Below are 27,384 nucleotides of genomic sequence, written 5' to 3' on the forward strand. Positions count from 1 at the left end.
GTGGTCCATGATAATTTTCAAGAAAATGTCCTGGCCCTAGAGGAAAATTATGAACCCCATGGGACAGCACTTTGGGACTTCTCATAGACTGGGCTTCAGAAGGGAGTGGCAGCAAAAAGCCTTTGAGCCGCACCCCCATTTCTCCCCATCCTGAGAGCCCTTCAGGAGCTGCAGGGTGAAGATGTGGCACTGGTGGTCTCTCCAGTGGACGGGCTGTTGGCTGGCCCCATGCCACCTCAGCCACCTGTATCCATCTGCAGCCCACAGGTAGCTCCTCCTCTCTAGGATGGGGAAGGCGTGAGCCCATTGCTGCAGATGAGGAGGAGAGGGAGAGGGTGAGCCTGGGGGGAGCTGGGGAGACAGAGCCGCTGAGACCCCGAGAGGGTGGAAGGGTGTGGAGTGTGCAGTGGAAGGGAGCTTTGCAGTGATAAGAGCCTTCTCTGGACCCCTAGAAACCCCTGATCTTATGTCCACCTAGGGCTACTTGTGCTTCTAAGTCTAGTTCAGGTGGGAAGTCCCACCTCTCCTCATGTTCTTAAGCATCTGAGGGGTTGTGTTGGTTTGATTTCCCAGAAGCAGACCCTTAGACTATTGAGGACTTATTTGGGAAATGATCCCGACAAGCTCCAGTAGAGGACTGGGGGAGGGAGATGTGTGTGGTACGCTGAAGAATGTCACCCTGAAAGATATTCTTGTCCCAGTGCCTGGGCCCTGTGACAGTTGAGGCTGTTGGAATGGGGAGAGGATCTGGATTTTCCAGGTGGGCCCTCAATGTACCATGTAGGTCCTTCTAAGAAAGAGGCCAAGGGAGACCAGAACAGAAGGGGAGAAGGCCTTGTGGCCTCAGAGGCACACATTGAAGGGATGCAGCCCCAGAACGAGGATTCTGTAGCCACCAAACTCTGGGGGTCCTGCCCTTGAGTATCAAAGGCAGTGCAGCCTGAGCAACACGACCTCAGGCTTCCAGCGCCCAGAGCTGTCGAGTAAATTCCTGATGCTTTGGATGATTTGTGCCAGCAGCCTCAGGAAAGTGACACCACAGGGAAGGGAGGAAGCCATGGCGGGTGGATGAACTTGCTACCTCTGGGAGCAACTGCGCCCAACCCACTGGGGTTGCACTGGGCACCACACCTGCCAGTTGTCACCTGAGGCAAGGACACTGGAGCTTCTCTTTCCCAAAGCTTTTTTTTTTTTTAAGATGTCTCCTCTTGGAGCATCTCCTCACCAGCGCGGAGAAGGCCGACAGGCAGAGCACCTGTTGTGGGTTTCTGCCATACGAAGCTGCCAGTGTGTTCTGGAAAGGGAGTGTTTGGGGGTTAGTGTCTGATCGGGGCTCCACAGTGGTGTTCACTATCCATGGGCACAGGGCAGGTCAGCTGGGTCACCCTTGTCTTTCTCCTGAGGTCTGGAGCCCACACAGCTGGCTACTCTCGCTCTCTCATCCCAGGGACCCCCGTCCCCCCAACAGCAGCCCTCGTCTGTCATGGCTGGTCCCTAAAAGCTGTCTGGGCTGGGGAAGGGGGAAGTTGGTGAAGCTCTACGGAGGATATTTTGGTCCCATGACAATTACAGTAAGAGGTACACAGACAGACGGACTTGGACAAAAGGCTGTAGAATTGAATCTCCTCCCTGACACTTAAATTATAGAATGGAGCATCCCCTGGTTGTGCTGGTGGCCCACCTTCTCCCCCTTGCCAAACCTTTCCCATAGCATATGTCCCTGGACCTCAGGTGACACCCTGAGCACACCAGGAGTATTAGCCGTGTGTGCAGGGTGCTGCGCTGGTTACCTCCAGTTTTAGAAACAGGATTTTAGTTGTTCCTGGTGATGAGATGAGGAGGATGCTGATAGCTCACATTACCCACTACCCACTATTACCCATTACCCAGTATCACACATCACCCCTTATTGGTCAAACCTGTGTTACAGCAGAGGAAACAGAAGCTTATCAGCTTGCTCTTCAAAGAATGGTCCAGGGACCACAGCTTCAGCAAGACTGGGAGCTGGTTAGAAATGTAGAATCTCAGATCTGCACCCACCTGCTTTTCACCCCAGCCCTCAGGAAGTTCATTAGATGTCGAGAAGCCGTGACATCATCATCTCAAACCAGGGCCAGGCCTCCCCCAAGGCTCTGTTGACCTGGTCTCTTCTTGCAGGCTTGAGGGAGGGAGTGGGATGGCCAGAAATGGACCTCCTGTGTCTTTAGGTGGCCTTTCCTGGGGGTGCCCCAGGGACTGAGGATTCCAACATCATCACTCTTTCTGCTGCCTCTGCTTACAGGTGATAGAAGAGGCCTCTCTCACTGTGGCCCGGTTCAGTAGCCCTTGCATTGTGCACTGAGATGTGGGGAGTTGCTACAGTGCAGCAGGGGAGTGGGCAGGGTTAAAGCCACTCGGACTTTACTGGGGGACCAAGACTTTGGGGGCATTTTAGTGAGTTACTACCTCTGGCCCTTTGCCTGCTGCCCCAGGCCTCTGGGGTGAGGAGCATTGCTCACTCTGTTCACACTGGGGAACCCTTTTTACCCCTCCAGGTCCCTGGGTCTGATCGTTACTGTCAATCTGCTTCTTAAACCAACCAAGGCTCCAAATAATCCCATGTCTTTCCCGTAAGCTCTTTTGAATTCTCTTGCTCGTGTAGCATCTTGGAGAAGGGCTGTGTTGTCATGCCAAAGCCAGCTTCTCCCATGAGCCTTTGTTACACAAATAAAATAGATGTTTGCCTTTGTTCCTCATGCTCCACTTCCTTGCCCTCCCAGCTCGGGCTCTTCACAGAGTTTATAATAAATGGAAAAGAAGGCGGCTGAGGCTGCAAAGGGCGCCTGTGCATTCTTCTCCTGCTACCTCGGGCCCATCCCTTGTGCCTGTGTTTTCGATAATGAATGTCACAGGGGGCCAGGGAGATGAATGGGGACTGATAAGTGCAAGCCATTATTGTGCTCAGCTCTTGGGAGCAGGGAGGAGTGCCAATGCCCAAGCTCCCGCGACAGACAGGAGCAGGAGAAAGCACTTTCTCTGCTGTCCCCTTGCCCTCCATCTCAGCCACAGAAGGTTCTATGTGCTGGGCTGAGGAGGAGTAGGGGACTCTGAATCCCAAGATGTGGGGCTGTGGTTCTTGCTTTGCCACCAATGCACTGTGGAGCCATGGTCAGGGGACCAAAGCTTTTGTGCTGGCCCACTCAGGGTATTGAAAAGGGAGGAGACGGAAGCGAGGCAGGTCCCATGGGCCAGGTGAGAGGCCATGGTTGGGGCACTCCTGGGTGGGAGGGAAACTGGAACAGGCAGCAGAGAGGACATTTTTTTGTGTGTTAAGTGTGGATTTCACCTCTACGCCCTGAACCCACTCTGGGGAGTCCAAGTCCCTCTTGCTATGATGAAAGGTTCATGTCCAAGGTTCCACTGTGTCCAGTGTCTATCCCCAGAACTATCGCCTTCTTGGGTACACACCTGCATTCACTGGTGCTGGCTCCGGGAGCCTGGCCATTTTCTCTTTTCAGTTATGTTGTACTCTGGAATTTTGGAGCTTAGGGTAAATGGACACATCTGCGTCTTTTCTTTTCATAAACTGGTGCCAATCTGGTTCTCACCGATTCTCTACTTTTTATTTTTTTAAGTTAAGGGAAGAACTTTACTATAATAAACAATGGCATTCTAAAGAATTTAAAGTCTGCACCTTGAAGGTCAGGTGGGAAAATCCTGTGGGTTTTTGGGAACATGAAGTGGGATTGGTCAAGTGGTGACCAGAACTAGTAAGGAGTGAGCAGGGCCAAATGGCGAGAAGCCCGCCAGATGTCCTCGATGTCCTCAGTGACCCTGGCCTCCATGCCCTGGGCTAATCCCTTCTCAAAATGATTCTGAAGTCTACAGTTTGTCGACCTCTGAGGCTAGGACTTAAAAGGCATGACAGCCTGTCCTGCTTCTTGGCTCTCCTGCTCCACAGGGAGCCAGGGACCTTGACAGACACCCAAGCACCCCTGTGGAGAGAAGCCTCAGGTCTCTGGGTGGCTGTGGACCTGGTCAGGCTCTTGGCCAGCGCCAGTAGAGACCACCAAACCGTAACTGCCTAGCTAAGCTGCTCCTGAAGTCCTGACCCACAGAGACCCTGAGAGATAAGAAAGGCTTATTCTTGTTTTAAGCTGCTAAGTTTGGGCAAGAGCAGCTGATACGGTGAGGACGAAGTCACATGCCAGGGAGAGCTAAAGGTCAGACCTTGAGGAGCCAACATTGGCTCTTAATCTATGGAATAAAAATTTCTGCAGAGCAAAGATTAGTTTTTTGTTTTGTTTTGAAAGCAAACATCATAGTTTATGAGAACCTCCTTGCATGAGGGAAGGAGAGTGCTCACACTCAGGGACCTGCTGCTGCTCTCCAGCTCTTAACTCATTAAGTCATGGGCTTTAAAAGAACCCGGAATATGACCCAAGGCCCTGAGGCAGCTGGAGGACTGGGAAGATGAAGCCTCAGGATCCCAGCAGGGGAGAGGACTGTGACATTGGTCTGAAATCAGCACACTTCAGAAGGTTTTTGGAAAAGCATGGAAAAAACGTAACTTTGAAAGAAGTCACAGAATCTGTCTTGTAAAGCATCAGGGTCCCTTAGAGAGTGGTGGCGTTTGTCTGGGGAGTGCAGTGTTGGAGATCTATGAAGGCTCAGGCTGTGGTTCAGTGGAGTCAGGCCACTCTGACACCCAGTGCATTGAGATTCGTAAGTTTTGTAAGATGTGAGATGAAGCTCAGTGGACTATGGATTAAAGTCAGCACGAGGGCAGAAACCAAAGCCCGGCCACCAGGATCAGGAGCTGGGGACCAGGACCAGGCCCAGGGCCAAGCAAGAGGAACTGACAGTTGCTACGAAGGCGGCTGCACGTATTTTTAGAGGGACTGCTAAGCCCCTCTAAGAATGTGACTGCTAAGCCGCTGTGACTGGGTTAAGCAGTTCTCCCTCAGTCTGTGTTCTCAGGCCTTCTGCTCAGAAATTTGGGTGATAGGGGGGCTCTAGTAGTGCTTGTCTACCACTGGGGTATATAAGATAATCTGTCACCTCACCAGCAGAAGGCTCCAGATGTCAGGCAAGGAAGGACCCTGACGCTTGCCAGGAAGGCCCCACACCACACCGTGTGGGATTCCCACTCTCCCTGGGAGCAGGCAGTCCCTCCCCCAGTGTGCGTCTTGTCATCCAGATGGCATGTGAAGACAGGATGGTGTGCCTATCAAAGCTGATGACACTTAAAATTACTGTTATTTTCAAGATATTAAGTCTTGTTACCTTTCCAATAAACTGGGCCTCCCAATAGTATTTTTTATTCTGATTGAAAATAAAATGCAACCAATTGAAGAGATAAATAGCATAAGAGGATTTTTTAAAAGGCAGCAATGCCTTCATCTGGGCACTTGGAAATATGAATCAGTTTTACCACTCTCATGGGCAGATCAAATGACCGTAGGAGTCGGGCCTGATAGAGACCAGTTTGGTTGCAAGAGTCAAAATCCCACAGAAAACCAACAAACCAAAGTAAAGCAAAAAACAAAACTCCAAACCAAAAACACCAGAAGAAAGAACTAGAAATGAATTGGCTGGTTGCATGGCCTGTGACTTAGCCCCCGTCTTCCGCACTATGTGTTTCTGGGTCAGATTCTCAGAAGAGAGAATGGGCAGAACAAGAGCAGGCCAGTCTCCTTCAGGGCAGGCAGTGCTGGGCCTGGGTGTACCATGGTGTCTGGTAAGCCTCCACTGTGGTGGGGGTCAGCTAGTTTACAGCCCTGTACATGGGGGTGGCTATAAGAATCTAAGGCTGTAATGTCACACTTAGCAAAGAAAATCAAAGAAAGAAAATAGAAATGAATTACAAATATGCAATAATTGGGACACACTTAATACTAAAAAGTGATTTGTCTGAGATCTACACTTCTCCAGGTGTTCTCCATTTCACCTGGTAACTGGACTCACGGCTTATCCTTCTCCATTGGCATCATCAGGGAGAAAGATTTGGAAAAATTTAAACTGAGACTCAAACTAAATTTTCTGTGCTTAGGGGCTGCTGTGTTTCTATCCTTCTTGGTTTCTGAGATCTGTTTTCATTTCGAGAAGGTAGGAACCCTGGCTCTGAAGTCTCAATCTGCCACTTAGGGATGGGGCATGCTGGGAAGGCCAGCTGGCTCTGAGGTCCCCTGTTGTCTTGTCTGGATACCAGGCCTGGCCACATCTATTTCATAAGGTTGTCACAGGTCCATTCCTATTGTTGTAGGTGGCAGATTGTCTTCTTTTTAAAGGCTAAATTATATATATATATATATATATATATATATATATATATATATATATGCGCCACATTTTCTTATCCTTTTCTCTGCCGGTGAGCCCTACATGTCTCCCTATCGTGGCTATTGTGAATATGCTGTGTTGAACTTAATAGTGCAGCAGCTCTTTGAGATATTGAATTCAATTCCTTTGGATAAATATCCAGAAGCGCTAAGTGAAATAAGCCAGATACAAAAAGACAAATACTGTCTCATCTCCCTTATATGTGGAATCTACAATAAACAAACTCATAAAGGCAGGAAACAGGTGGTTACCAGGTGGATACCAGGCACTGGAGAAGGGGGCATGGGGAGATGTTGGCAAAAGAATAGGATGACCATTGCCGGTACTGGGGTGTGCACTTGGTGTTTGGTAAGTGGGGGGGTTTGGAGTGTTCCTACCGCACACAGACACACACACAAGATAACTATGTGAGATGATGGATATGTTAATTATCGTGATTGTGATGATTATTTCACAATGTGTGTGTATAAAATCATCTAATTGTATACCTTCAACATATACAATTAAACATTTTTTTAAAGAAATAACTGCTGTGGGGAATCAGTGCATGCAGGTGGGAATACCCAGCAGGATGCCAGTCATGTAGCTGGTGCTTGGCTCTGTGGCCCGTCCCCAGTCTTCTTCATCATATGAGCAGAAACACAAGTGTCTATCATTGCTCATGGGACCATGTGCTCTCCGTGCATGATCTCATCTGATTCTGGCAACAACTAAGCAGGGGAACTACTGTTTTCACCTCCAGTTGAGCCATGTGCAACTTGGGTTGGCCTGAGGGCAGTGCAGGGGACAGAGCTCCCAAACTGGGATGCGAATCCAGGACAGGGTTGCAGTGTGCACCGTGTCAATGTCATACCAGTGATTTTTATTCTGCAGTGCTATGGGTTGGACCCAGATGCTCGTGTGTGCTGACAAGCACACTACCACTGAGCCACACCCCTGAGCCTCCCATGCTCTTCTCTGTGCTTGGAAAGCATAAGGCCCAATGTGTGGCACCAGGTACATTTTGCAGCCCTGGATCCACCCCTCTGTCCAGGTGTCTGCAACTGCTAGCATCCCAACACTCGCTAAGTCTCCTGCTCTTCCTGGCTCTCTCCTGTACCCTGAGGATGCAGCAATGAGTTCCAGTCTAAGTTAGAAAACAACCACCAGCCAAGGAAACAGACAGAGGCAAGACATTGCATGGAACATAGTATGTGGTACAAAAGGAACCGGCAGAAGAATGAAAGATGTGACCGAGGGTTAGAGTGGAAGGGAGATATTCTAAATAAAGGTGTTCATGGAGGGCTTCTCTGACGAGAAGACCAAAGAACAGAGACCAAAAACAACTCGGCGCAGTTGCAGGTAGAAGGCTGGCAGTCAAGGACAAGCCAGCAGTGACGGGGCTCAGCACAGAGGCCCGTGTGAGGCCCAGTGTGCAGGGAGAGAGGTGGGAGATGAGGTCAGAGCACAGCAAGGAGCCAGGGGCTTATCGCTCAGTAATGGAAGATGTGCATTTGCCAGGGGCTGTTCTGTTTGTGACCCACGGTGCCGACCACAGATTCAAGAGAAAGGCCCCCCGTCTCCAAGGAGAGGAAGTCTGCGTCAGGAAACCAATCATGCCACTTATCGCCCCAGTTTGAAAAGTAATTGCAGACACATGTGTAAAGGGCAGGGCAATCTTTTCTGCCAATTATGTGCCCTGTTATTAGGCGATTAGGAGCTGGTAAAGGCACAGCAAGAAGGATCAGCCGCTCCTCCTCTCTGTCCACCTCTGCATTTCTGTTTCTCCCAAGGGCACACTATTTCCCCGCAGTGGCCTGGCCAAGTTTGAACAGGTGATTCCTCAAATGGTAACCCCCAGACCCACTGTCCTTGTCTGCAGGAGGAAAGGGGCCACAAGAGACCTTTATAAAACTGCAGTTGAGGAACAGGCCGTGATGCAGCAAGCTCATTTCCAGAAGGCTCTTCAGCCCTGGGCGTTTCCAAAGCCGGGCCTCAAGCAGACCATGCTGGTCCTGGGTGCACGTGCAGCACAGGCCGCCCTCGGCTTTTTATTTGGCTTCTCATGGCACATCTCTTTCCACATCTGTGGGCCTGTTGTTCACTAATCTATCTATCCCTTCATTCTTTAAGCCAGCAGTTAACTGAGCAGCTATGCTTTTCTAGCACAGAGCTACTATTTTAAATTAACAGAGGAGTCTAGTGGTTAAGAACCCTGAGGTTAAACAGACCTGAATTCAAATCCACCTCCTCTCCTGGAGTTGTTCTTGCACTTGCTTGTTACGTCTGAGACGTGGGGGTGGTGGCAAGACGGGGCTCTCTGTCCCTCTAATTCCCTTCACTCATCCTCAGCCCTGGCAGAGAGGAGACCTGTGGCCTCTCACCCCAGGCCATGGCAGCATGGCAGGAGTGGACAACGGCAAGAGGACTTTGGTTGGCTTGTAGGAGAAAAATTCAAGAGCAAGGCAGCTCTGCAGGATGCACAGGCCCCACGTGAAGCTGTAAGTCTGGGATGAAGAAGGAAGGGGCTCAGAGGAAGAACGGGCCGAAACCAGAGAAGTCTTCCAGATGGCACCGAGGAGAGCCTGGGCCTGGGGTGAGCGGCTCTGCCCAGGCTGCTGTGATGGCCGAGAGGAAACCCCAGGAGCCAGACTGCTTGGGTCAGGTCTGGTCTGCCGGATAGCCGTGACCTTGGGCACGGGGGGCGAGGCCTGCACCTCTGCTGCTCCTGGTCTGACAGTAGGACTTAACTGGTAGGATGGCTGGAGGGGTCTGGTCAGTTGATAAAGGCAAACTGCTCAGGCTGGGGCCAGCACCATCCTCCCAGTACCGCAGCAGCAGGCTTGGCACCCCATTCCCCCAGGGAGCCTCCTCCCTGTCCACACTTCCCCAGCACTCGCCACCCGTTCATCTTAACTCACATTTTCATGTTGTTTGTTGCCCCCCCCCACTAGAATGCAAGTTTTCTTTGCAGTCTGGGGGTCTCTTCTGTCCACTGTTGTACTCCCAGCTCAACCTCCTGCTAACCGTGCTTGGCTCACCTGGGTACAGTCGGTGCTTCTTAAGGACTGATCAGATGAGCAAATGAATGAAAGAACAAGTGAATTATCAGCTTGTGGGCTTCATTCTTGACCAGCTCCTTGTGACCGTGGGCTGCCTGCCCAGGCTTCCTGATGTGGGCACATGACACTGTGCTATGACAATGTTAATAGCAATACCTACTTTCTGAGGACCATGGGAAACAAGGTGTGCAAAGTGCCCCGCCCCAACCTGGCACATAGTAGGTGCCCAATTCTGTTGCCTGTTGGTGAAGTCATGGCTCCTGCATGACACCGTGTGCTTAGGGCATTTGATCATGCAGAGGTACCTGCCTGACTGTGACGGAGACAGGGGTCCCACAGGACGACTGTTTTAGCCAGCTTTTTCACTGCTGTGATCTAAAGACCTGATGAGAACAATTAGAAGGGGAAAAGTCTATTTTGGGGTTCATGGTTTCAGAGGTCTCAGTCCATAGATGGCCAGCTCCATTGCTCTGGGCCCAAGGTGAAGGCAGAGCATCATGGTGGAAGGGTGTGGGGAAGGAGAGCAGCTGGGGACATGGCAACCAGGAAGCAGAGAAACTCTCCATACCACTGACACAGTTAAACCCTGAGGGAATGCCCCCAGTGACCCACCTCCACCAGCCACACTTTACCTGCCTATTGTCGCCACCCAGTTATCCCTATCAGTGGATTAATGCACTGATCAGGTTAAGCCTCTCACAACCCAATCGTTCCACCCCTAAACTTTCTGGCAAAATCTCACACATGAGCTTTTGGGGGACACCTCATATCCTAAACCATAACAACTATACTCTGGATCTCTGAGTCTCTCCCTTTCAAGGGGAGCAAAGCCATGTGTATAGGCCTAGGCCCATAGACCTTTGGTAGTGGCTCCCTGGCATCTGCTAGAATTGTATAGGCTGCCACTATGTAAATGCACCCCACCTGGGATTTGATTCAGTGGAATTGACTGAGAGAAAAATAGTTAGATGCCGCAGTCTGGCTGGGCACAAATCACGAGCCACTGAAGCAGGAACAAACTTTATTTCTGAACTCCACCAGCACACTCCACACACGCTCCCCGGGAACTCTCCCGAACGCCACGTGGCTCCTCCAGGAACCACCAACCGGAAATCCCTCCTCCAGCACTTCCCCAACCAATGGGAACTCTCCGGGAACCCCCGGAGAACTCCAAAGTAGCAGGCTGAGGCGGACAGCAGGGGTCTAATATACACAGCTTAACATAACCATTATCATCTCAATGGCTTGCTGGTGTCACTTCTCAACCACTCCGTTCTGGCAAAAATGCCATGCTTCATTTGGACTCGGCTATGGCTCTCAGCAGTTAGAGACTTTAGCTCAGTTTACAATGAACTGTGTAGGTGCCCAGTTCTGCCACGAGGGCTGATTCTAAATCCTCAGTGGTCACTTTCTTCTAGTTACTTCTAAGTACTGACTCCTCTTCAGTCACTGGGGCACATGGACCTGGAGTTCTGGCTGATTCTGGAAGGGAGCTGAGAATAGCTGCCCCCACCCACTCAGAACACAGGTGAGTGTGTGCTTCACATGAAAAGCAATCTGTGGTACAGAACCAACAAGGGGCATCGGCCTTTCTAATCCCTGAGGTGAGGGGCATGGTGTCTGACTTTAATGGTGAGGGGCAGCAGGCGAGATGTTGGAGAGCTCGTGGGCTGCAGCCTAGGGTCTGGGGAAAGCCCCTTCCATCAGCCACATGCCTCAGTTCACTCATTAAAGGAAGGAGGGTGAACTGGCCTTCTGAGATTGTCACAAGTATTAAATACTCTGACATGTCAAAAGTGCCTGGAATAGCGGCTGGCCCACTGTCAATGACCATTGCTTATTAATTATAAGAAATAATCAAATAATGTTAAAATAAAATACAGCAATATTTTAAATAAAAATGATAAAACAGTGCATTTGAAGCAAAATAATTAACTCTTAATTAATTCTCAGTTACCATAAGTTATTATTTCTGCAGCTCTTCCCACCATGTGGCCCAGGACTTGGCCGATGGCCAGTGCTGACAGTGATGTGTTAAGCAGCTGGCCCAAGTCTGGCTCCAGTGAGTGGCACAGCGACATCTAACCCTGGGCTGTCTCACCCCAAAGGCTACGCTTACCACTAGGAAGGTGCCCAGGGCTGCCTAAATAAGGAGCCGGAGCTGTTCTCCCTGACATCACCCAGAGGCCCTGGGGGCAGCCCAGCACACAGGCACTCTGAGTCCAGCTCTGTGCGATAAGACTGGCCTCAGGGCAGTCTTCCTGTCACTGGTCACCAGTGGAAGGGGATGATTAAATTCCACATGAAGCTGGTTAGCATGCAATGAGAAAAACATGATTGTAAAGCTCTTGGAAAAGTGCCTCACACTTAATAAATGTCACAGCTCTCATGACTGTTTTTCATGCATGCATTTATCAATGCACAGCTGTTATTTTGAAGTCCCATGTGTAGTTGGAACCGGGCTCATTGACGATGTAGATGAGAATCTGACTTGGCCCCTCACTTCAGGCGGCTCTGAGGGACTCCAGTAAAGGAATAACAGCCTGCGCTGAGCACATTGACCCGACCTGCCAGGGAGGGCCAGGGACAACTTCCTAGAGGAGGCGCCAGAGGAGATGGTTCTTAATGATGACCTGTGATTCACCAAGGGTACAGAGCCCAGGAGAAAGTGATGGGGGAATCTCAAGAAGGCAGCATGTGCAAAGGTCCTGAGGCAAATGTAGCCTTATAGGTGGTAGAGGAAATGGGGGAGATAGAAAAGAATATCTGTTTAGGACCCTTTTGCACAGTGTTAAATGGAAGCAAAGGGTTTGGTCTTAGACTAAAGGGTGATGAAGAACCTTATATCTTTGTGGTCAAAGGTCAGAACAAAGCTGCTATTTTTCATTGCTGAGTAAATTAATGCATGGACGGTATGAGATACTCTATATTTATTGTTTGAATTAAAAATTATCCTGGCAACAATATGGAAGCCAGACTGGAGAGTTGGGGAAGATTGGCAAACTACAAGCCAATTGCATGGCTTGATTCCAGGAAGTAATTCTTTTTTATTATACCTTGCTTCTTGTTACTAAAATAATGGCTGAATGAACAAACGAATGAATAGATAGTTATCCCATTCCACTTTCTTTGTTAAGAGGGACAGTTTATGGGCCTGTGAGGCATTTTTTCTGAGAGCAATAAAATAGGTGAATCCAGGAATAAATAACCACTTAAACTCCCAAAGAATAATAACCAGCCAGGAGCACCTTGTGGGACTCTGCTGTGACCATCTCCTCACCCACTGGGCTGCACAACAAGCCCCAGAATTCTTTGTCTTCAGTCCTGACCCTCTGTGGTCCTCAGAGCTTCCTGGGGACAAACAGCTAATCGACAGATTCATTATGTGAATAAGAACCTGGCGCTTTGAAAAGGCTATGGATGAATCCTTGACCTGTCCAGTAAGAGAAATCGTGTTGGAAACACTCCGCCATGTCCTGCTTGGGTGTAGCCCTGCTCACCTCAGCCTCTCTGATGCACCTTGGGAAAGGGGGGTCCTCGGGTTCTCCCAGGACCTGTCCCCAGCCCACTCAAGTGTGGTCTCAGCAAGGAGAGCTGTGTGCAGCCCCTGGCGTTCCCCGGCCCTGCCCCTTGTTTCTGGTATAAGCTTTTCAAGCGTGCTCCTTCTTCCTCGCCAGGTTCCTGCCGGGTGCTTTCTGGACAGTGGCTGGTGGTCGTCAGCTGTTGGACCACTTGGTGTTCCTGATGAGATCCGTGCAGTTACAGGGCCACCAGCCTGACTCCTCTTGGCCATTAGATTGTCTGCTCATTTGTTTCTTAAAATAGAGGTCACTGAATCTTCATCACGAGCCAGGCAGGTTCTAGGTTCAATAAAGAGGTGGTCTGTCGCTCTCGTGGAATCCAGCTTCTCGCAGAGGAAGCAAACTTAAAAGAAGCCCACAGCAGATGAGATCGTGGCAGATGATAGGAGGCACCTATCAGGAGGGACAGGCAGGAAAGAGCTCTTGGAGAAGGGCTGACTGGTGAGGGATGGCTCCTCCTCTGAGAGGAGATGTCTGGGGGGAGGAGAATGATCCAGAAGTGGGGGAAAGAGCAGCCCAGAGAAAGAGACTAGAGTATGCCGAGGACCCAGGGAGGGGAGAGCAGAGGGCAGTGAGCCGGGGGGAAAGGAAGTGGAGGGATTTGGGGAAGGAGCCCGGAGGGCCTCGTGGACAGCGGGCAACCTGCTGTCTCCCATCTTGTGTTGAGGGGGAATTTTATGAGTGGAAACAGACTCACTTCTGAGGTTTGTACAGTAGAAACAGGCCCAGAAGATTAACATCGCCGTGTGGAGTGTCGGGAGGAACAGGAATACACAGCTGATCACACCTGGAGAAGCCCTGCTGTAGGAGAGACATGCTGAGACCCACACAGAGGTGACCAGTGGGACAGCATGCCCAGCTTCAGTAAATATCAGGGTGGACAGCAGCTTGCAGGCTAAGGAGGACCCCCAGGCACCCCATTCTTCATGCGGCACCCTTCTCTTGGCTACTGCACATCTGCTCAGTGCCTGGAATGCACGGGTAATGAGCGTCCAAGGGAGAGAGATGGACACTATCTTTGACCTAATGGAAATTGCACACAAGCCATTTCAAACTGATGGAAACTCAGATTAAGAAACAAAAGTCTTGGATTTGCCTTTTCTGTCTCTCATTTGGTTGAATTCTGGCAGCGGTCACACATTCAGGATCATTAAAATGTAGTTTTGTGTACTTAACCTGCTTCCACAGATTAACTTTCACCAGCTCATTACATGGCCCTGACCTTGGTCTATTCATAAAGACCACAAAAACCATTAACTGGATGGGTTTCTTTCTATAGGGGCAGGACAGTTTTTCTACTGGAGGCATTAGCCGATTTGGATTATATTGTAAACAAATGTATCCACTATAAATATTCACAGATCTGCAGGGCATTGTAAATAAGTGTTCTTGAGTAATTGCTAAGTGATAGTCTTACAATCACACTGGCATAAGAAACACGAGAGAGAGAGAGAGAGAGAGAGAGAGAGAGAGAGAGAGAGAGAGAGAGAGAGAGAGAGAGATTCAGCAGCTTTGCAGTCAACGTTTAGAAAGGAATCTGGGGTTTTGCAAGGAGACAGCCAGCTTTGAGTAGGTGGGTAAAAGAACAGGACATTTGGTGAGTTGAGAAACTATTAGGAACTTGGATTTGTGATTATTAAGAGCATCAAGTGTTGGTCATGCCCATGTAAGTGTCTGTGCTGGATTTAAGCGTTCAGCTTTTAGCCCATTCCCTGAGCCGAGCATTTCCTGCAAGGGCTTTGTTTGTGTATCTGTCATCTCTTTCTGGATAACAAAACACCACCATAACCCGTGTGTCTTATGGCAATGAGCATTTTTTCCTGTGGGTCTGTCTGGTCTGATGGGGGGCTTGCTGATATGATCTCTCTGCTTCTCACTTCTCATCTGGGCTGGGCTGGCTCTGCTGACGTGTTTCTCAGCTGCTGGGGCCAGTTGGACAGCCAGGGTGCACTCTCTTCATTCAGATGGCTGAGATGTAAGGGAGTAGACAATCACTCCTGAGGCCTCTTCACTGTGTGCTGTGGCCTCCACCTCCTTTTGTCCTCTGGCCCAGGCCATGGGGACAAGCCTAATGTCAGAGGTGAGGAAATTCATGCCATCTTTGGTAAGGAAGGATTGGGTGCAGGTAAAAGTGAAGAATTTGCACTCAGAGCTGAATGCCACATCTGCTCTCATTCACCTGCTCCTGCAGGAGCAGGGAGATGGAAGGGCCACAGTCCGACCCTGTGGACAATGAGAAATCTGCAGAACAGAGCTCTTGCTCTTGATTATGGTCTGAGTTGTCCAGAAATCCTGTCTTCCTCAGTCTGACCCTCAGCTGAATCCATCCTCCAACATAACCAGAGAGGTCACCCTAAAACTTCAAGGAGGCACTGGTGTCTGGTTAAGCAGTCTGAATGATTTCTCCCCTTGCCTGTTGACCTCCTGAGGTCGACATTCAGTCTGGACCCCTCATCAACCCAGGCTGGTCAGCTGCTGCCCCCCTGGTCACCCGTCACTTCCCCAGATGCTCCTTCCTCCCTGTTTTCCCTTTGTTCTAGTTTGGTGTCTCCCACTTGAGAACCACGGACAGGCTGGAGGTCAGGGCCTGGGGGCCGTGGCGTCATTGTAAGAGATCTTACCTGAAATCCCAGGAGGCATTGCCCGTCAGATGCATAAATAATCTCTCTCTCTCTCTCTCTCTCTCTCTCTCTCTCTCTCTCTCTCTCACACACACACACACACACACACACACACACACACACACAAACACACACAACTGCCATCTTGCAATTTTACCTAGATGGGATTGTGAAGGATAAGGTTCAAATTCAAATAACAGGCAGTGTTGGATGTGAGCACTCTTTGGCTATTATTTGGTTTCTTGTCATCGGATACAGAAAGTACAGCTTCTGTCGTGTAAAGACCCAGGAGAGTTTTTGACACATAACTGAAAACAGCCACTTGGACCTGCCTCTTCTTCAACACAACCTGCTCGCCGCGGCTCCGGCTGTCTCGGGTCTCTCCCAGCACCCCCTTGGCAGCTCGTCACAGGGTTGTGTGCCTCTGCACTGGGTTTTCTCAAGCGCATACACCTGCCTTCCCATTCCTCTCCTGTTGCTCGGCTGGGTGGCTGCTCCGTGCTAGGCGGTTTAGGAACATTTCTAAGTGAATGGCTGAGTGACTGTAAGTCGAGGAGTTGTCCCTGGAATAGTGCTCTCAAGGTGTGCTGTCCGAGGACTTGCACAACACAGGATGTCACCCTCTGCCAGAGTTTCTGAAACAGTTGGTCTGGGGGACACAGAATTTACCCTTCTGCCCGTGCCCAGCTAGTGCTGATGCTGCCAATCTAGGGACCCCAATCCAAATGCCTCAACTCTGCTGAACTTATGCTGGGAGGATTCTCCTTGTAAAAATAACCCCAGATACTAATTTTGGGTAAGGGAGACACCTAGAGGGGGGTTTTAACTGCATCTCATTCACAGGATAAAATTGGCTCCTGAAAGTCGAATTTCGCTGCTGAGGAGGAAACTAAAGCCCCAATGGCTCCGCTGAGCAGAGGGGCCTGGAGCTCATCAGGGCGTGCCCATTGCTCCTGCGGGAGTCCGGCTGTACTCCGCTTGTTCATGGGGTCCACTCCATGGCAGAACCGAAAGAGACAAAGCAGTGCTTTCTGTCCTGTCTCTCTGCTAGCAGGCTGTCCCTCCACTGGGGAGTCAGAAAGGAGTCACACCCCAAGGGTCCTCCACAGAGCATCTCTAAGTGCCTAGTGCTCACGATGGCCTCTGTAGAGTGACCTCACTGTGTTCAGTTCTGGGTTGAGGCCAACCTGGCGAGTCCTCGGTTGTGGTAAGGTAGTGGTGCTGGCCGGCATCACAGGTTTTCAACCTGGAAGCCATGTCTCTCCTCTCAGGCGAGCCAGCTAGCACCTGCCATGCTGCAGACCCTGTTCTAGAAGCTGAGCACTTAGCAGCAAAGATGTGCTCACCTTCCAGAGGAAGAGGCAGGCAGCCAGTCAGCCTGTGCGGCTCCCCATCAGCGGTTGCTGCACAGCAAGCAGCTCTAAGACAGACGATGATTTTTAGCTCGCATACCTGTGGAGCAGTGGCTCTGGTGACCATCTGCTGGGCTCAAGCATCTTGGGTCCCTGGGGGAGCTTGTCAGTCTTCTGGACTCGCCCACATGCCTGCTCCCAAGAGTGGTGCAGGTCCCAGTGAGAGCAAGCAGAAGCACACAGGGTCTCTTGGGATTTGGGCTAATAATATCACCAGTGCCTCCGACCCATGGCACAGCCAAGGCCAAGGGCTGAAGGGCGTAGATGAACTTGAGAGAAGCATCGAGACAACAGGACAAGAAATGTATCATGTGAGGTCAGGTAACATGGAGGGCAGTGGAGAAGCTTGAGGCAGGGGGCCCAGTTCAGAGTGGGCAGAGATGCTGGGTTTGGTCAGCATTGTGGGGGCAGGGACACCCAGAGGATGGTCTCGTGTCTTGTGAGAGTCGTGTTGTGAGCATGAGGAATGACCTTCTCCGCATGGCCTGGACTCTTGTGCTGAGTGTGTCCCTGTTCCAGAGGCCTCTGGGATACCTGGCAGCTGTCCTGACTCACAGGGTGGCTCATCTGATTGCCACTGTTCTATATAAATGCCTGGTCACAGGAGCACCTGCAAAAGGGTGTCAAGATCTAAAGACTTTATCTTTGTGCCAGGTGCCCCCAGCTCATACACACCAACATGTGCTTGTACACACACACACACACACACACACACTCGGAATGTCCTCATCCACATCTGCCAGAGATAAGAAACAGTCCCAGCCCCTGGCGCCCACAGGAGGCAGTGGCTGGCACTGGGTCATCCATCAACTCCAAAGCCAGACAGACACGCCTGAAAAGGGGTGTGAGCCTCGAGTGTGTCTAAAGGCACAGGCCACAGGGGGCCCGCGGCTCTGGCAGCAGATGGGCTGAGGGGCTGGTGTGGCAGGAGGCAGAGCGTGGACAGGAAGAGAGGGTGTCAGCCTAAAGGTTTGCCACTGTGCTCAGTCCATCAGCCGAGAGGCCCCATCAGGAGCTGAGGGACAACAAGGCAAAACATGTAGACAAAAGTGGGGTTCCTCTGCAGCAGCCTTTGATCATTGGAATGAAATGATTTTTCTCCATCTTTTCAAAATCTGACCTTATGTCCTTTGGCAAGATGTGTGTTTGGGGGCGGGGACACCGATTCTGACAACAGCACTTGAGTTATGTTATTGTTTCCGTTTTATTGATGAAAAAACAAGGCTTCGGGAATAAAAGCAACATGCTCAATGTAAGCAGGGCCCAGAGGTCCCTGTCTGGGTCACATCTTACTAACAAGCCTCTTTCCGCCTTCAGGTTTGCAGAGGCCAGCTCCAAGGCCTGAATAGACCCTGCATGTCAACCCCTCCCAGTTCTGAAAAGCCACTCTGTGGAGCCTGAGGCCAGGAAGGGACAGGGCCTGGCCTCTGGGCAGCACACCCATCTGGGAATGGGTGTGCCCCAGCTTGGCTGCAGCCTCTCTCCCTGCCAGTGAGCAGCCCAGGACCTTGGAGGATGCCTGGGCAGGTCCTGGCAGGGGCCAGTGCCCGCAAGGTGTCTGCAGCAAACCTGCATCCACCTGTAGGACACAGTAGGCCCACAGACCTCTGTGGCTTGGGAATCACCACTCCAGTTACCTATTGCTGGTTTGATGTCCCAGTTTCAGTCCTAGGTGATGGATTTGTGGTCAGGTCAGAGGACTGCCCTCTGCCAAATGAAGTGGCCTCAACAAAGATCACCCCCATCCAGCAGCTGGCCCAGGCGCAAAAGACATGGCCCTAGGCCCCAAATGTCAGGTGAGCTCCTGGGGAGGCTGATCCTCCGCTGCCAGTGCAGCAGCCCCCTTCCCGCCCCCCCGCCAGTCCGGCTCCCCTGCTCTCTCGCAGATGTTGCTCCCAAGAATCCTCCCTGGCAAGCCACCTGCACGAGTCTCCACCTGGCACCTGTGGCCAGGGAAGCCAGCCTGGCTCACTGGCCTTGAAGTGACACTGGTCACTTTTGCTCCCAGCTCTTTGTCTAGATCTGGCCCCATGACCCCTCCAGCCCCAAGGGTCCAGCAAGTACAACCCTGATGTTTGCACAGAGGTGGGGCTGGAGCTGGGAATATTTGTTGAGTGGCACTAAGGACATGAAACGGGCAGAGCACAGAAAGGCCTGGCCGAAATGCAGACCCATGGCACTCCTTGTCCTCTGAACACAGCCTTGGACACTCCCTACCCCAGGAATGCTTCCTGGACTGAGCTGCTGCTCATGGAAATCTAGAGCTCACCTTCTGCCAGGTACCTCTCCTCTTGGTGCTCGGTCCCCTCCTGAGCTGTCCTGTGCTCTCCCTGTCTTTGCGTCTGACAATCCATGGTCTGGTTTAGCTGGTCCCTGACTGACAGGACGCCCCTTTCCTTTCATGGAAAATGGATGCTTCAGAATGTCTAGATCTGAAGCTGTTGGATTCCAAAGGACCGTGCTTTACTCTTATCAGTGGGCAGTAGTGCTGTGGGTCTCCACACACAGGGGTTCCAAATCATGGTCATGTGTCACATCATCTGCTAAAGACTGCATTTTGTAGACACTCCAAGGCAGATGGTCCCACTCGAGTCAGGGAAAGACTAGATGAAGCAGCACATCTGCCTCTCACAGCCCCTTCAGGAGTTGTTTTGCCATCGTCACTGTCTGCTGGGTCAGCATGCATCAGGTGGCACTGCATTTTTATCAATGACCTTGGGACTTGTGAGATGACCTTGTGACCAACTAGCAGACAGGGAAGAAATTTTGAAAAGTATATCAGTTCACATTTATTGAGTGGCTATTATGTCACTTAATCCTCACCACAACCTAATGAGTTCAGTATAATTTGTATTTTAATTTTACCCGTGGACAAACAGAGGCACAGGGAGTTCGAGTAACTTAATAGTAAGTGGCAGCCCTGGGGACTGAGCCTAGGCAGTGTGACTCCAGACTCTTTGCCCCTCCTTGCCTTCTGCTACTTCTTGATTAGTCTAGCTATCCATCCCTTTAACACACACTAATCTCTGTCTTCATGTTCCAGGCCCTGTGCCAGATGTTGGAGTATAGCCCAAACCCAATGGATCTCAACATGGTCCATTGCTCAGTGTACTGCTATAATAGATGTCACATAATACATTTATTCCAGTATTTAATGCCAGGGGAAATTATGTTGGATGACTTTGTGTTCATGTTTCTATAGCAAGAACTATGTAATTTACCTGTTTCTCATATTGCTTTGGCTACCAGGAAGCTCATATCCAAACCAGAGCCAATCAGTTAGAGTTTGGAGTTAGCATTCCATCTTTCTGGACTTTCCCTCTGGTCTGGATTTTCTATTTTGATGGCAAAAAATGTCCTCTTTTAATACAACACCTTAAAACCTTAGAAGGAGACTGCATGAAAATGATGACATCTTTGTTGTTTATTCTTAGATTCCTACCAGGGAAGGCAGACCTACATGTCCCTCTTACCCTAATTGCTAAAGTACTCCACTTGTAGAATTCCTGGAGCAGTGGCTACTAATGTTTTGAGTGGGTGTGGAGGTGGGGGGTGGGGAGCTCAAAGCTTCTGAAAGGTGAAAGTTCAGTCCATATAGGGGAAAAAAAAAAAGTCCTCAAATCATAGCCCCAGCTTTGGTGCCACATTTGTGGAGTAGGCAGCCGGTCAGACTCTCACCTGAGTAGTTAATAAAATCTATTGCCCCTTGATGGATTTTTCCTGCAAGCTAGAATTGATCTGTCCTCTTTGTGATTTGTGAGATGGCAGGGAAACACCAGACACATCATGGCTTGGGCCACATTTGGGGTGGGGGAGAGAGAAAAGAAAAAGAGAAAAAGAAATCCACTGCCAAGGTTTCCCTGGTGTAGACAGGGCTGGAACTGCTGGGGTCATTTTATTTGATTTATTGAAAATAAAGTGGATCTTATTAACATTTTAATAAAGAGAATCTATTTGCACCAGGCTGGAAGTGGCCACCGGTCCCTGGTGCAATTCCATTCTCTGGCAAAGTGGAATCGGCTGGCATCGCCCAGCGTGATTTGTGAGGCTGGGCCCCCACAGTCCAAAAAAAGCAAACGTGCTGCCTCCTGCAAGGGGCTCACTCTTCGCGAGGTGCTCGCCCGTATCTGCCATGCAAAGCGAGGGAGCTTTATGAAGGAATCCGTCTTGTAAAGCCATTGGTCCTGGTCATCAGCCTCTACCCAATGCTTTCGTGATGCTGCCGCTGATCTATTTGGGAAGTTGGCTGGCTGGCGAGGCACAGCCTCTCCTCAAAGCCTGGCTCCCACGGAAAATATGCTCAGTGCAGCCGCGTGCATGAATGAAAACGCCGCCGGGCGCTTCTAGTCGGGCAAAATGCAGCCGAGAACTCCGCTCGTCCTGTGCGTTCTGCTGTCCCAGGTAGGGAAGGGGAGCCCGGGCGCTCAGCACCGGTCTCTGCATTCTGCTCGTCCAGCGCGGTTCCGGCGAGGGGGCGTTCGGGGGTCTGGGGGCTCCGGGCGCGGCAGTGAAGGCAGCCCGGGGCTCGGAAGGGAGGTCATCCCCATCTTCACGGATCCTAGGAGCCCTGGCCTCCCACTCCGCCGTGTGTGTGTGTGTGTGTGTGTGTGTGTGTGTGTGTGTGTGTGTGTATACGTTTCGGGAAAGAATGAGTGCGCTCCGGGTCCCTTTTTTTTTGCAAGCCCGGGCGACATTCTCGCCTACATCAACTGGGGTAACTTTGGTTCGCCCCCAGAGGAGGAGGCTCCTGCACTGGAGAAAGACAGTTGGAAGCGAGTCTAGCGAGTCGTGCTTCCCGCTGACCAGCGCCAAGCCGCCGAAGCGCCGCTTGGGTCCGGATTGTGGGCTGCCGGGCTGGAGAGGCCGAGCTGGCATCGCCGACTTCCCGGGGCTCCGGTCCCCCTCGCCCAGCCCGCGGCGAGCTGGAAGGCACCTCCAGCCAGCCCAGCGCCGCAGCCCGGCTGCTGCTGTCGCTCAAAGGCGCCGGCGCTGGCCGCGCCCGCATCAGGGTCCTTTGGGTCTCAGACCCCGGGCCCGGAAGGGCCTGAGCGCGTCCCCCGCCAGGGCGCAGGCCCCAGCCCCCCGCGCCCCCATTGTCCAGCCAGCTGGAGCTCCGGCCGAGCCCAGGCAGCCGCCTCTGTTGCCTTCCCCGGGCGGGCGGGCGGGCGCAGCGCAGAGAAAAGTTCAAGCCTTGCCCACCCGGGCTGCAGCTGCCTGTTAACCCTCCCTGATCTGCAGCTGCAGGAGGAGGGCTTGCCGCTTAGGAGGGGACCAGGAGACAGGGCCCTCCACAATCACCTCTGCGTCTCTCGTCTCGGGAAGTTTTGTGTGCAGGAAAGCGGTACTCCAGCCAGGCCCGAGGGTCTGGTGGCCGAGGGGCACACCCAGCCCTACTCAGGGCCCTTTGGTTTTTCAGAGCACCCGACCCAGTCCCCAACGGCCCCCCTGGTTGCCTCTGGGACTTAGAGTGAGCTGGCAGCCTACAAGTGGGTGGGTAAGACAAGGGCAGGGCCAGCCTGAGAGGAAGGAGTGGAAAGGTGCGCCGCGGGGTGCAGGAATGGGTGTGGAGCTTGGCAGAGGAGGAGGCCCACGGGTGCACTTGGGGCTGAGAAGGAAGCCAGGGTCCCAGCAGGGACTGGCTGGTATGAGAAGATCTAGTGCAGCCTTTTAAGGGGAGACCACGATGGGTCAGTGTTGGGGTATGACTTGGGAAATGGGCCAGCCTCCCAGGAATGCAGTGACCATGGAAACGACTCACAGGAGGAGTGGGTGGCTGCGGATGGTCCTGCCAGGGTGCAGAGTAGGGTGCCTGGCTGCTGAGCCACTCTCCTGCCACTGACTTCTCCCCTGGTCACTGGGTCACTGTTCAGACTGCCTAGTTTAAGCTCCTCTTCTTCCAAGGCTTTGCTGGCTGATGTTTGTGGGCTCCCTGTAGCATTTAGTCCTGCCATGGATCCTATACCTGGCTGTGTACCAGTTTTCCAGACTTCCTGGACTCTAACTGTCCCTGAAGCTATATGTTGAACATATATCCCAGTTAGCAAGGTGGCTCAGATTATGCCTCAGACAGAACGATTCAGAGGGTTCCTTTCTGCTATATGCTAGTGGTACCACCCTGGGCAAGTTGCTTAGCCTCTCTGAGCTTCTAGGTTCTCTGTAGTGAGATAATCTACCTTCTTCCTGGGACTGCTAGGTGGATAGGGTTGCATTCAACAGGATGCCCTAGGTAATGCATTTGTACAAGGCTGGTCACCCTGGGACACTTACCACAGCCTTATCCAGGACTTTACAGTCCTCCCCTTTTGGCTTCCTTAGAGCAAGACATTGCGTGATAGTTCCCTGAGACTAGGGGCTGGGTGCATGGTGCCCTTTGCAAAGCAGCAGGTGGATGTACTCACCCAGGGCCCTGGCTGGCACAGGTGGGCTCCAAAGCCTCACTCAGTTACTTTAGAAGGGGATTGAATCACCTGTCTAGAGGGGTTCCTGTCTCTTTGATTGTTAGGCATGATCAGAGCAAATGTCCACATTAGGACAGTCATTGGTATCCTTTCCTGGTGGCATAGTACCTCATAGGGAAATCTCCTTGCAATTGAGTTTACCAGCAAAAGGTTCGAGTGCAGCGCTCTGTGTGCCATACAGAGAAGCAGGGAAAGTCTTGGAAGCTTTGAGTCAACAAGCAAAAACAAAACTTTCCCGAGGCAAAGAGAAAACAGAAGAAAGGGGAAAACAATGTAATAAAGTAAATTAGTCACTCTGCCCTGGTGGTGCTCGGGCAGGCCCGTGTGTTTTTGCACCGATGGTCTCTGAAGGCTTATTGGCTGGGCTGAAGGTTTTGGTGCTGGGCAGGGATCGAGGAGCTGGAAGCAACAATGGCTGGAAGCTGGCAAAGTTGGAAAACAGTCACCTCTTCCCTGGGGTGTTTTGGGAAAGCCCATCCCAGAAGTGGCCTCTGGAATCTCGCTCCAATAATGAATGTGAAACAAATTAAGAGGCATGAGCTAGAAATTCCACTGTAAAATACAGTTCCTCTGGCCCCCATCGGGGAGCACTTACAAGTAACTCAAAGTCCTAACAATGCATGAGTAATCCCCCAAGAATTAGGATTTTAGGGAGTGGTTCAGGTTTGGAGAGCAGTCACTGCGGAGTGACTAAAAAACATTCCATGGAATTCTGAGATTTCGAGTTAAAGTGGGGAGTTTCTCTTGGAGTCAGAATGTTGATTTTCAGGATTTTAAGTGAGACTCTGCATCTTCACGGGTTGTGTTTCGAGAGTGGTGTTGGTGTGCAGAAGCTTCCTGGTGGGGTAACAGGACTGGGAGTTGGAGAGAGCGCTTACTGCCCATCCTCTGCCTTCAGCACGCGGCAGCTTTGAAGATTTCAAAAGCACTGGGGAAACGGAGATGCGAGTGGCCAAAGGAATCAGAGTGGCAGAGTTCACATGTCTGAACATTTTTTTTTTTTAAAGCAAGTCCCAAAAGAGATTCAATAAACTGCAGGGCTAATATGAGATTTGGATTTGTGGAATTCTTCAGTCTGTGCTGGAAGCCTCGGAGTTCTCCTAGCTGATCTCCCTTACTCTGCCCCTCCCTTCTCCCTCTTCCTATCTTTAGCCCCTGGGTTTTCCCTTAAGTAAAATCGATTTCCTTGTATAAGGATATTCTGCGTGTCACAGTGAAGTCGTCAGCACACCAACGTGCCCAGTAACTGCATCGTCGGAAAGTGTCAGCATATGGATGTGTAAATTGACCCTCAACCGGAAGTTCTCTCCATAGGTGAAAGCATGGCTAGGTTCTTGAAGATATTCTTCTTTGCTTTCCTCCCCAAAGTACAGTTGTTTGGGGGAGTTCAGATAATTTGCATTTTGTGACAGATAAGAAAAAAACAAACTATGGATTCAATTCACACCTGTGTGAAAGTCATATCATCTAAATAGCCCAAAGAATTTCAGTGCGCGCACGTGTGTGTGTGTGTGTGTGTGTGTGCGTGCACGCGTGTTTTGATTTTGTTTTAATACCTGTTGAAAATTTTCTCCAGAAGAGGGCTCCATCCACAGCATTTCAAAATTGTGAATCTACAGCTTATATTTTAAAGAACTTCACCGTAGCAGCTCCATCAAAACAAAACTATTCTCCTTTTTCCAGATTATTTGCCATAAACTCCCCCAGACGAGAAGTCCTGTCATTTTCCCCTGGGCGCCTTCCCTTCTTTCTTTCCTTTTCCCTAGGATGGTTGGTTCTGTTCTATTGACCCTTCAACGCTGCAGCTCCTTAGAGCATTAGAGCTGGGAGATTTCAAAGACCTTTGTAGACAATGCAGTGTGAAATGTGAGGAAGTTCTGAGATTTCCTGGCATTTGGCTTTGGTTGGATCTGGTTTTATTCCTTGGGCAGCACAGAGGCAGGCACAGCTCTCCCTGTGAAGGAGACAATCTTCCCCAGTCGGTTACTACCCAGGAGAGGGAGTCCTGAGCCAGGGCGCCAGGAAATACCTGTCTGTCATCCAATTACAATAATCTGTTAGACAGAATCGAATCAAGTGACCAGTGGTGTGGGCCTTGTTTCCATTTAGCTGTCAGCAAGGTGTCCACACGCCTGCAAGGATCTGGCCTCCCGAGGGACACTGCCAATACAATTCCCAGTGGCCTGTCTCCTCCATAGTCACAGTGACTGGCTGAACATAGATTTCCTTGCACCTTCAGTAGGCACTCAATGGTGGCCATATCCTAGGGTTAGGGAAGGAGGTCACCTCTCTCCCTCTGCAGAGGAAGCACCTAAGGGAGAGCTGGAGAGGAGGAGACCCACTTCCAACCTGAGGTGCCAACCCAGCAGGACTGTGAGTGTGGCCACCCTTTGGCTTAGCAGAGGGGCCTCCAGTCTCTGCTTGCTGCAAATCTATCTCAACTCTGCAACTCTGACTTCTGGGAAGAGGTTGCAAAGTAGTGGTCACAGGTCAATTTTAGTCCCTGGAGGTATCTTGCTTGAAAACTAGAAAATTATACAATAGAACAAAGCAAGACAAAACAAAATACTCCAGATCTCTCGCACTTCTTAACCAGTCAGGAGGTCAGGCAGCCCTAGGGCTGCGCTCCCACAGGGCCTTACGGGGCTGGAGCTGCCCCCTTTAGGCGGGACATGCCTCTGTATTTTGTCACAGTTCCCACCACTCCCAAGGACCCTGACCCACTGTACTCACTGAATTTGCCCACTTGAACCTATTGCCATTTGAGTTTGGACCTCTACTTTCATAAATGATGAGGCTTGATCGAATGGATGCAGTTAAATTCTCAGTGATAGACTCTTTGTAAAGGAAAGGGCTGGACTCCTTCCAGTTCCTGTGATTGAACTACATTGATGTGTGCTTTGGAAGAGCACAGCCAAGAGACTGCCCTCTCCCTGGGACTAATAGCACCAGGCCATTGCTTCTCATGCAATAGTTACCCATGGACAAGCGACACTCTGCAGCTTGGGGTCAGTGCAAGCCCTGGGGCATTAGAGGGTTGCCAGCAGTGGAGGGACCTCGGGATGATGTGATATAGAGGCCCTCCTGCCCACTGTATAGTGTTTTACCAAGAGTGTAAGCTACCCGTGGGGCATGGTGACACCCTGGCATTGTCATTGCAAGAGTGTGGCTTGCCACATGATGGGCTTAATCAGAACTTCACAGGAACTTAGTCTGCTTAGCCTTGCAGGGGCCGTGGTAGGACTGAGCTAATACACAGCATTTGTCACTGCAGGAGGATGTTTCATCATAGCTTTGTCACCTAGCACTCTTATGCACAGGGTGCTGTCACCTCCAGTGTGTTCCTGTGATGTTTTCGTATCTGTTGTTAAGTTAACACATGCTGCGGTTCCACTGACAGCCTTAATGCTGCAATTAATGCTCTTTGGCTTCATAAACACTGGACTAATCTGTGTGCCTCATCCATTCCAGCAGGTGAGCCCCAGATAACACTTGTTTTCCACGCTACAGGCCCCAAAGATCAGGGCAAATGGATCTGCATGCACATCCAGAAAAAGGTGATTGTTTTTCTGCTACTAGTTGCCTACAGAAGTCAAATTCTTGAAAATTAACATTAGCAACAGGCACGTTTTGACACGTTATGTCTCATTTCAAAGACACCAAGGAGTGTCCCCTGATCTGCTGCAGAGGCACAAAGACCCTGTGTCTCCAGGCTGACGCAGGACGGGCTGGGGTGGAGGGTGGCAGCTGCTCAGCTGACAGCAGCCTGCCACATGCCTGGGCAGGGCCCGGAAATGAGCTCAGCCTCTGCAGGAGCCTGGGGACCTTCAGGGGAATGTGGCAGCCTTCATCTCTGCCTCACGGGGCCTGTAGGCCAGTGTTTCTTGCCTCCGAGGTGGGAGGGAACTGCTTCTCCATGGTGTATGCTGCTGGAAGGAGAAGATGGCTAC

General features: G+C 51.1%; 1 protein-coding gene across 1 annotated transcript in view; it reads left to right on the forward strand.

Annotated features, from left to right (window-relative positions):
• Nucleotides 1-21,122: 21,122 nt before the first annotated feature.
• The window catches only part of Cdh13 (cadherin 13), an 873,206-nt gene continuing 866,944 nt past the window's right edge, over nt 21,123-27,384 (forward strand). Inside the window, exon 1 of the mRNA XM_046434914.2 lies at nt 21,123-21,377. Coding sequence (XP_046290870.1) covers nt 21,333-21,377 — 45 coding nt within the window. The 5' untranslated portion in view covers nt 21,123-21,332. The remainder of the gene's footprint in view (nt 21,378-27,384) is intronic.

The sequence above is a fragment of the Marmota monax genome, unplaced genomic scaffold (assembly GCF_021218885.2).
Source record: "Marmota monax isolate L192 unplaced genomic scaffold, Marmota_monax_Labrador192_F-V1.1 WCK01_AAM20220418_F8-fsc00024, whole genome shotgun sequence".
Classification (NCBI taxonomy): Eukaryota; Metazoa; Chordata; class Mammalia; order Rodentia; family Sciuridae; genus Marmota; species Marmota monax.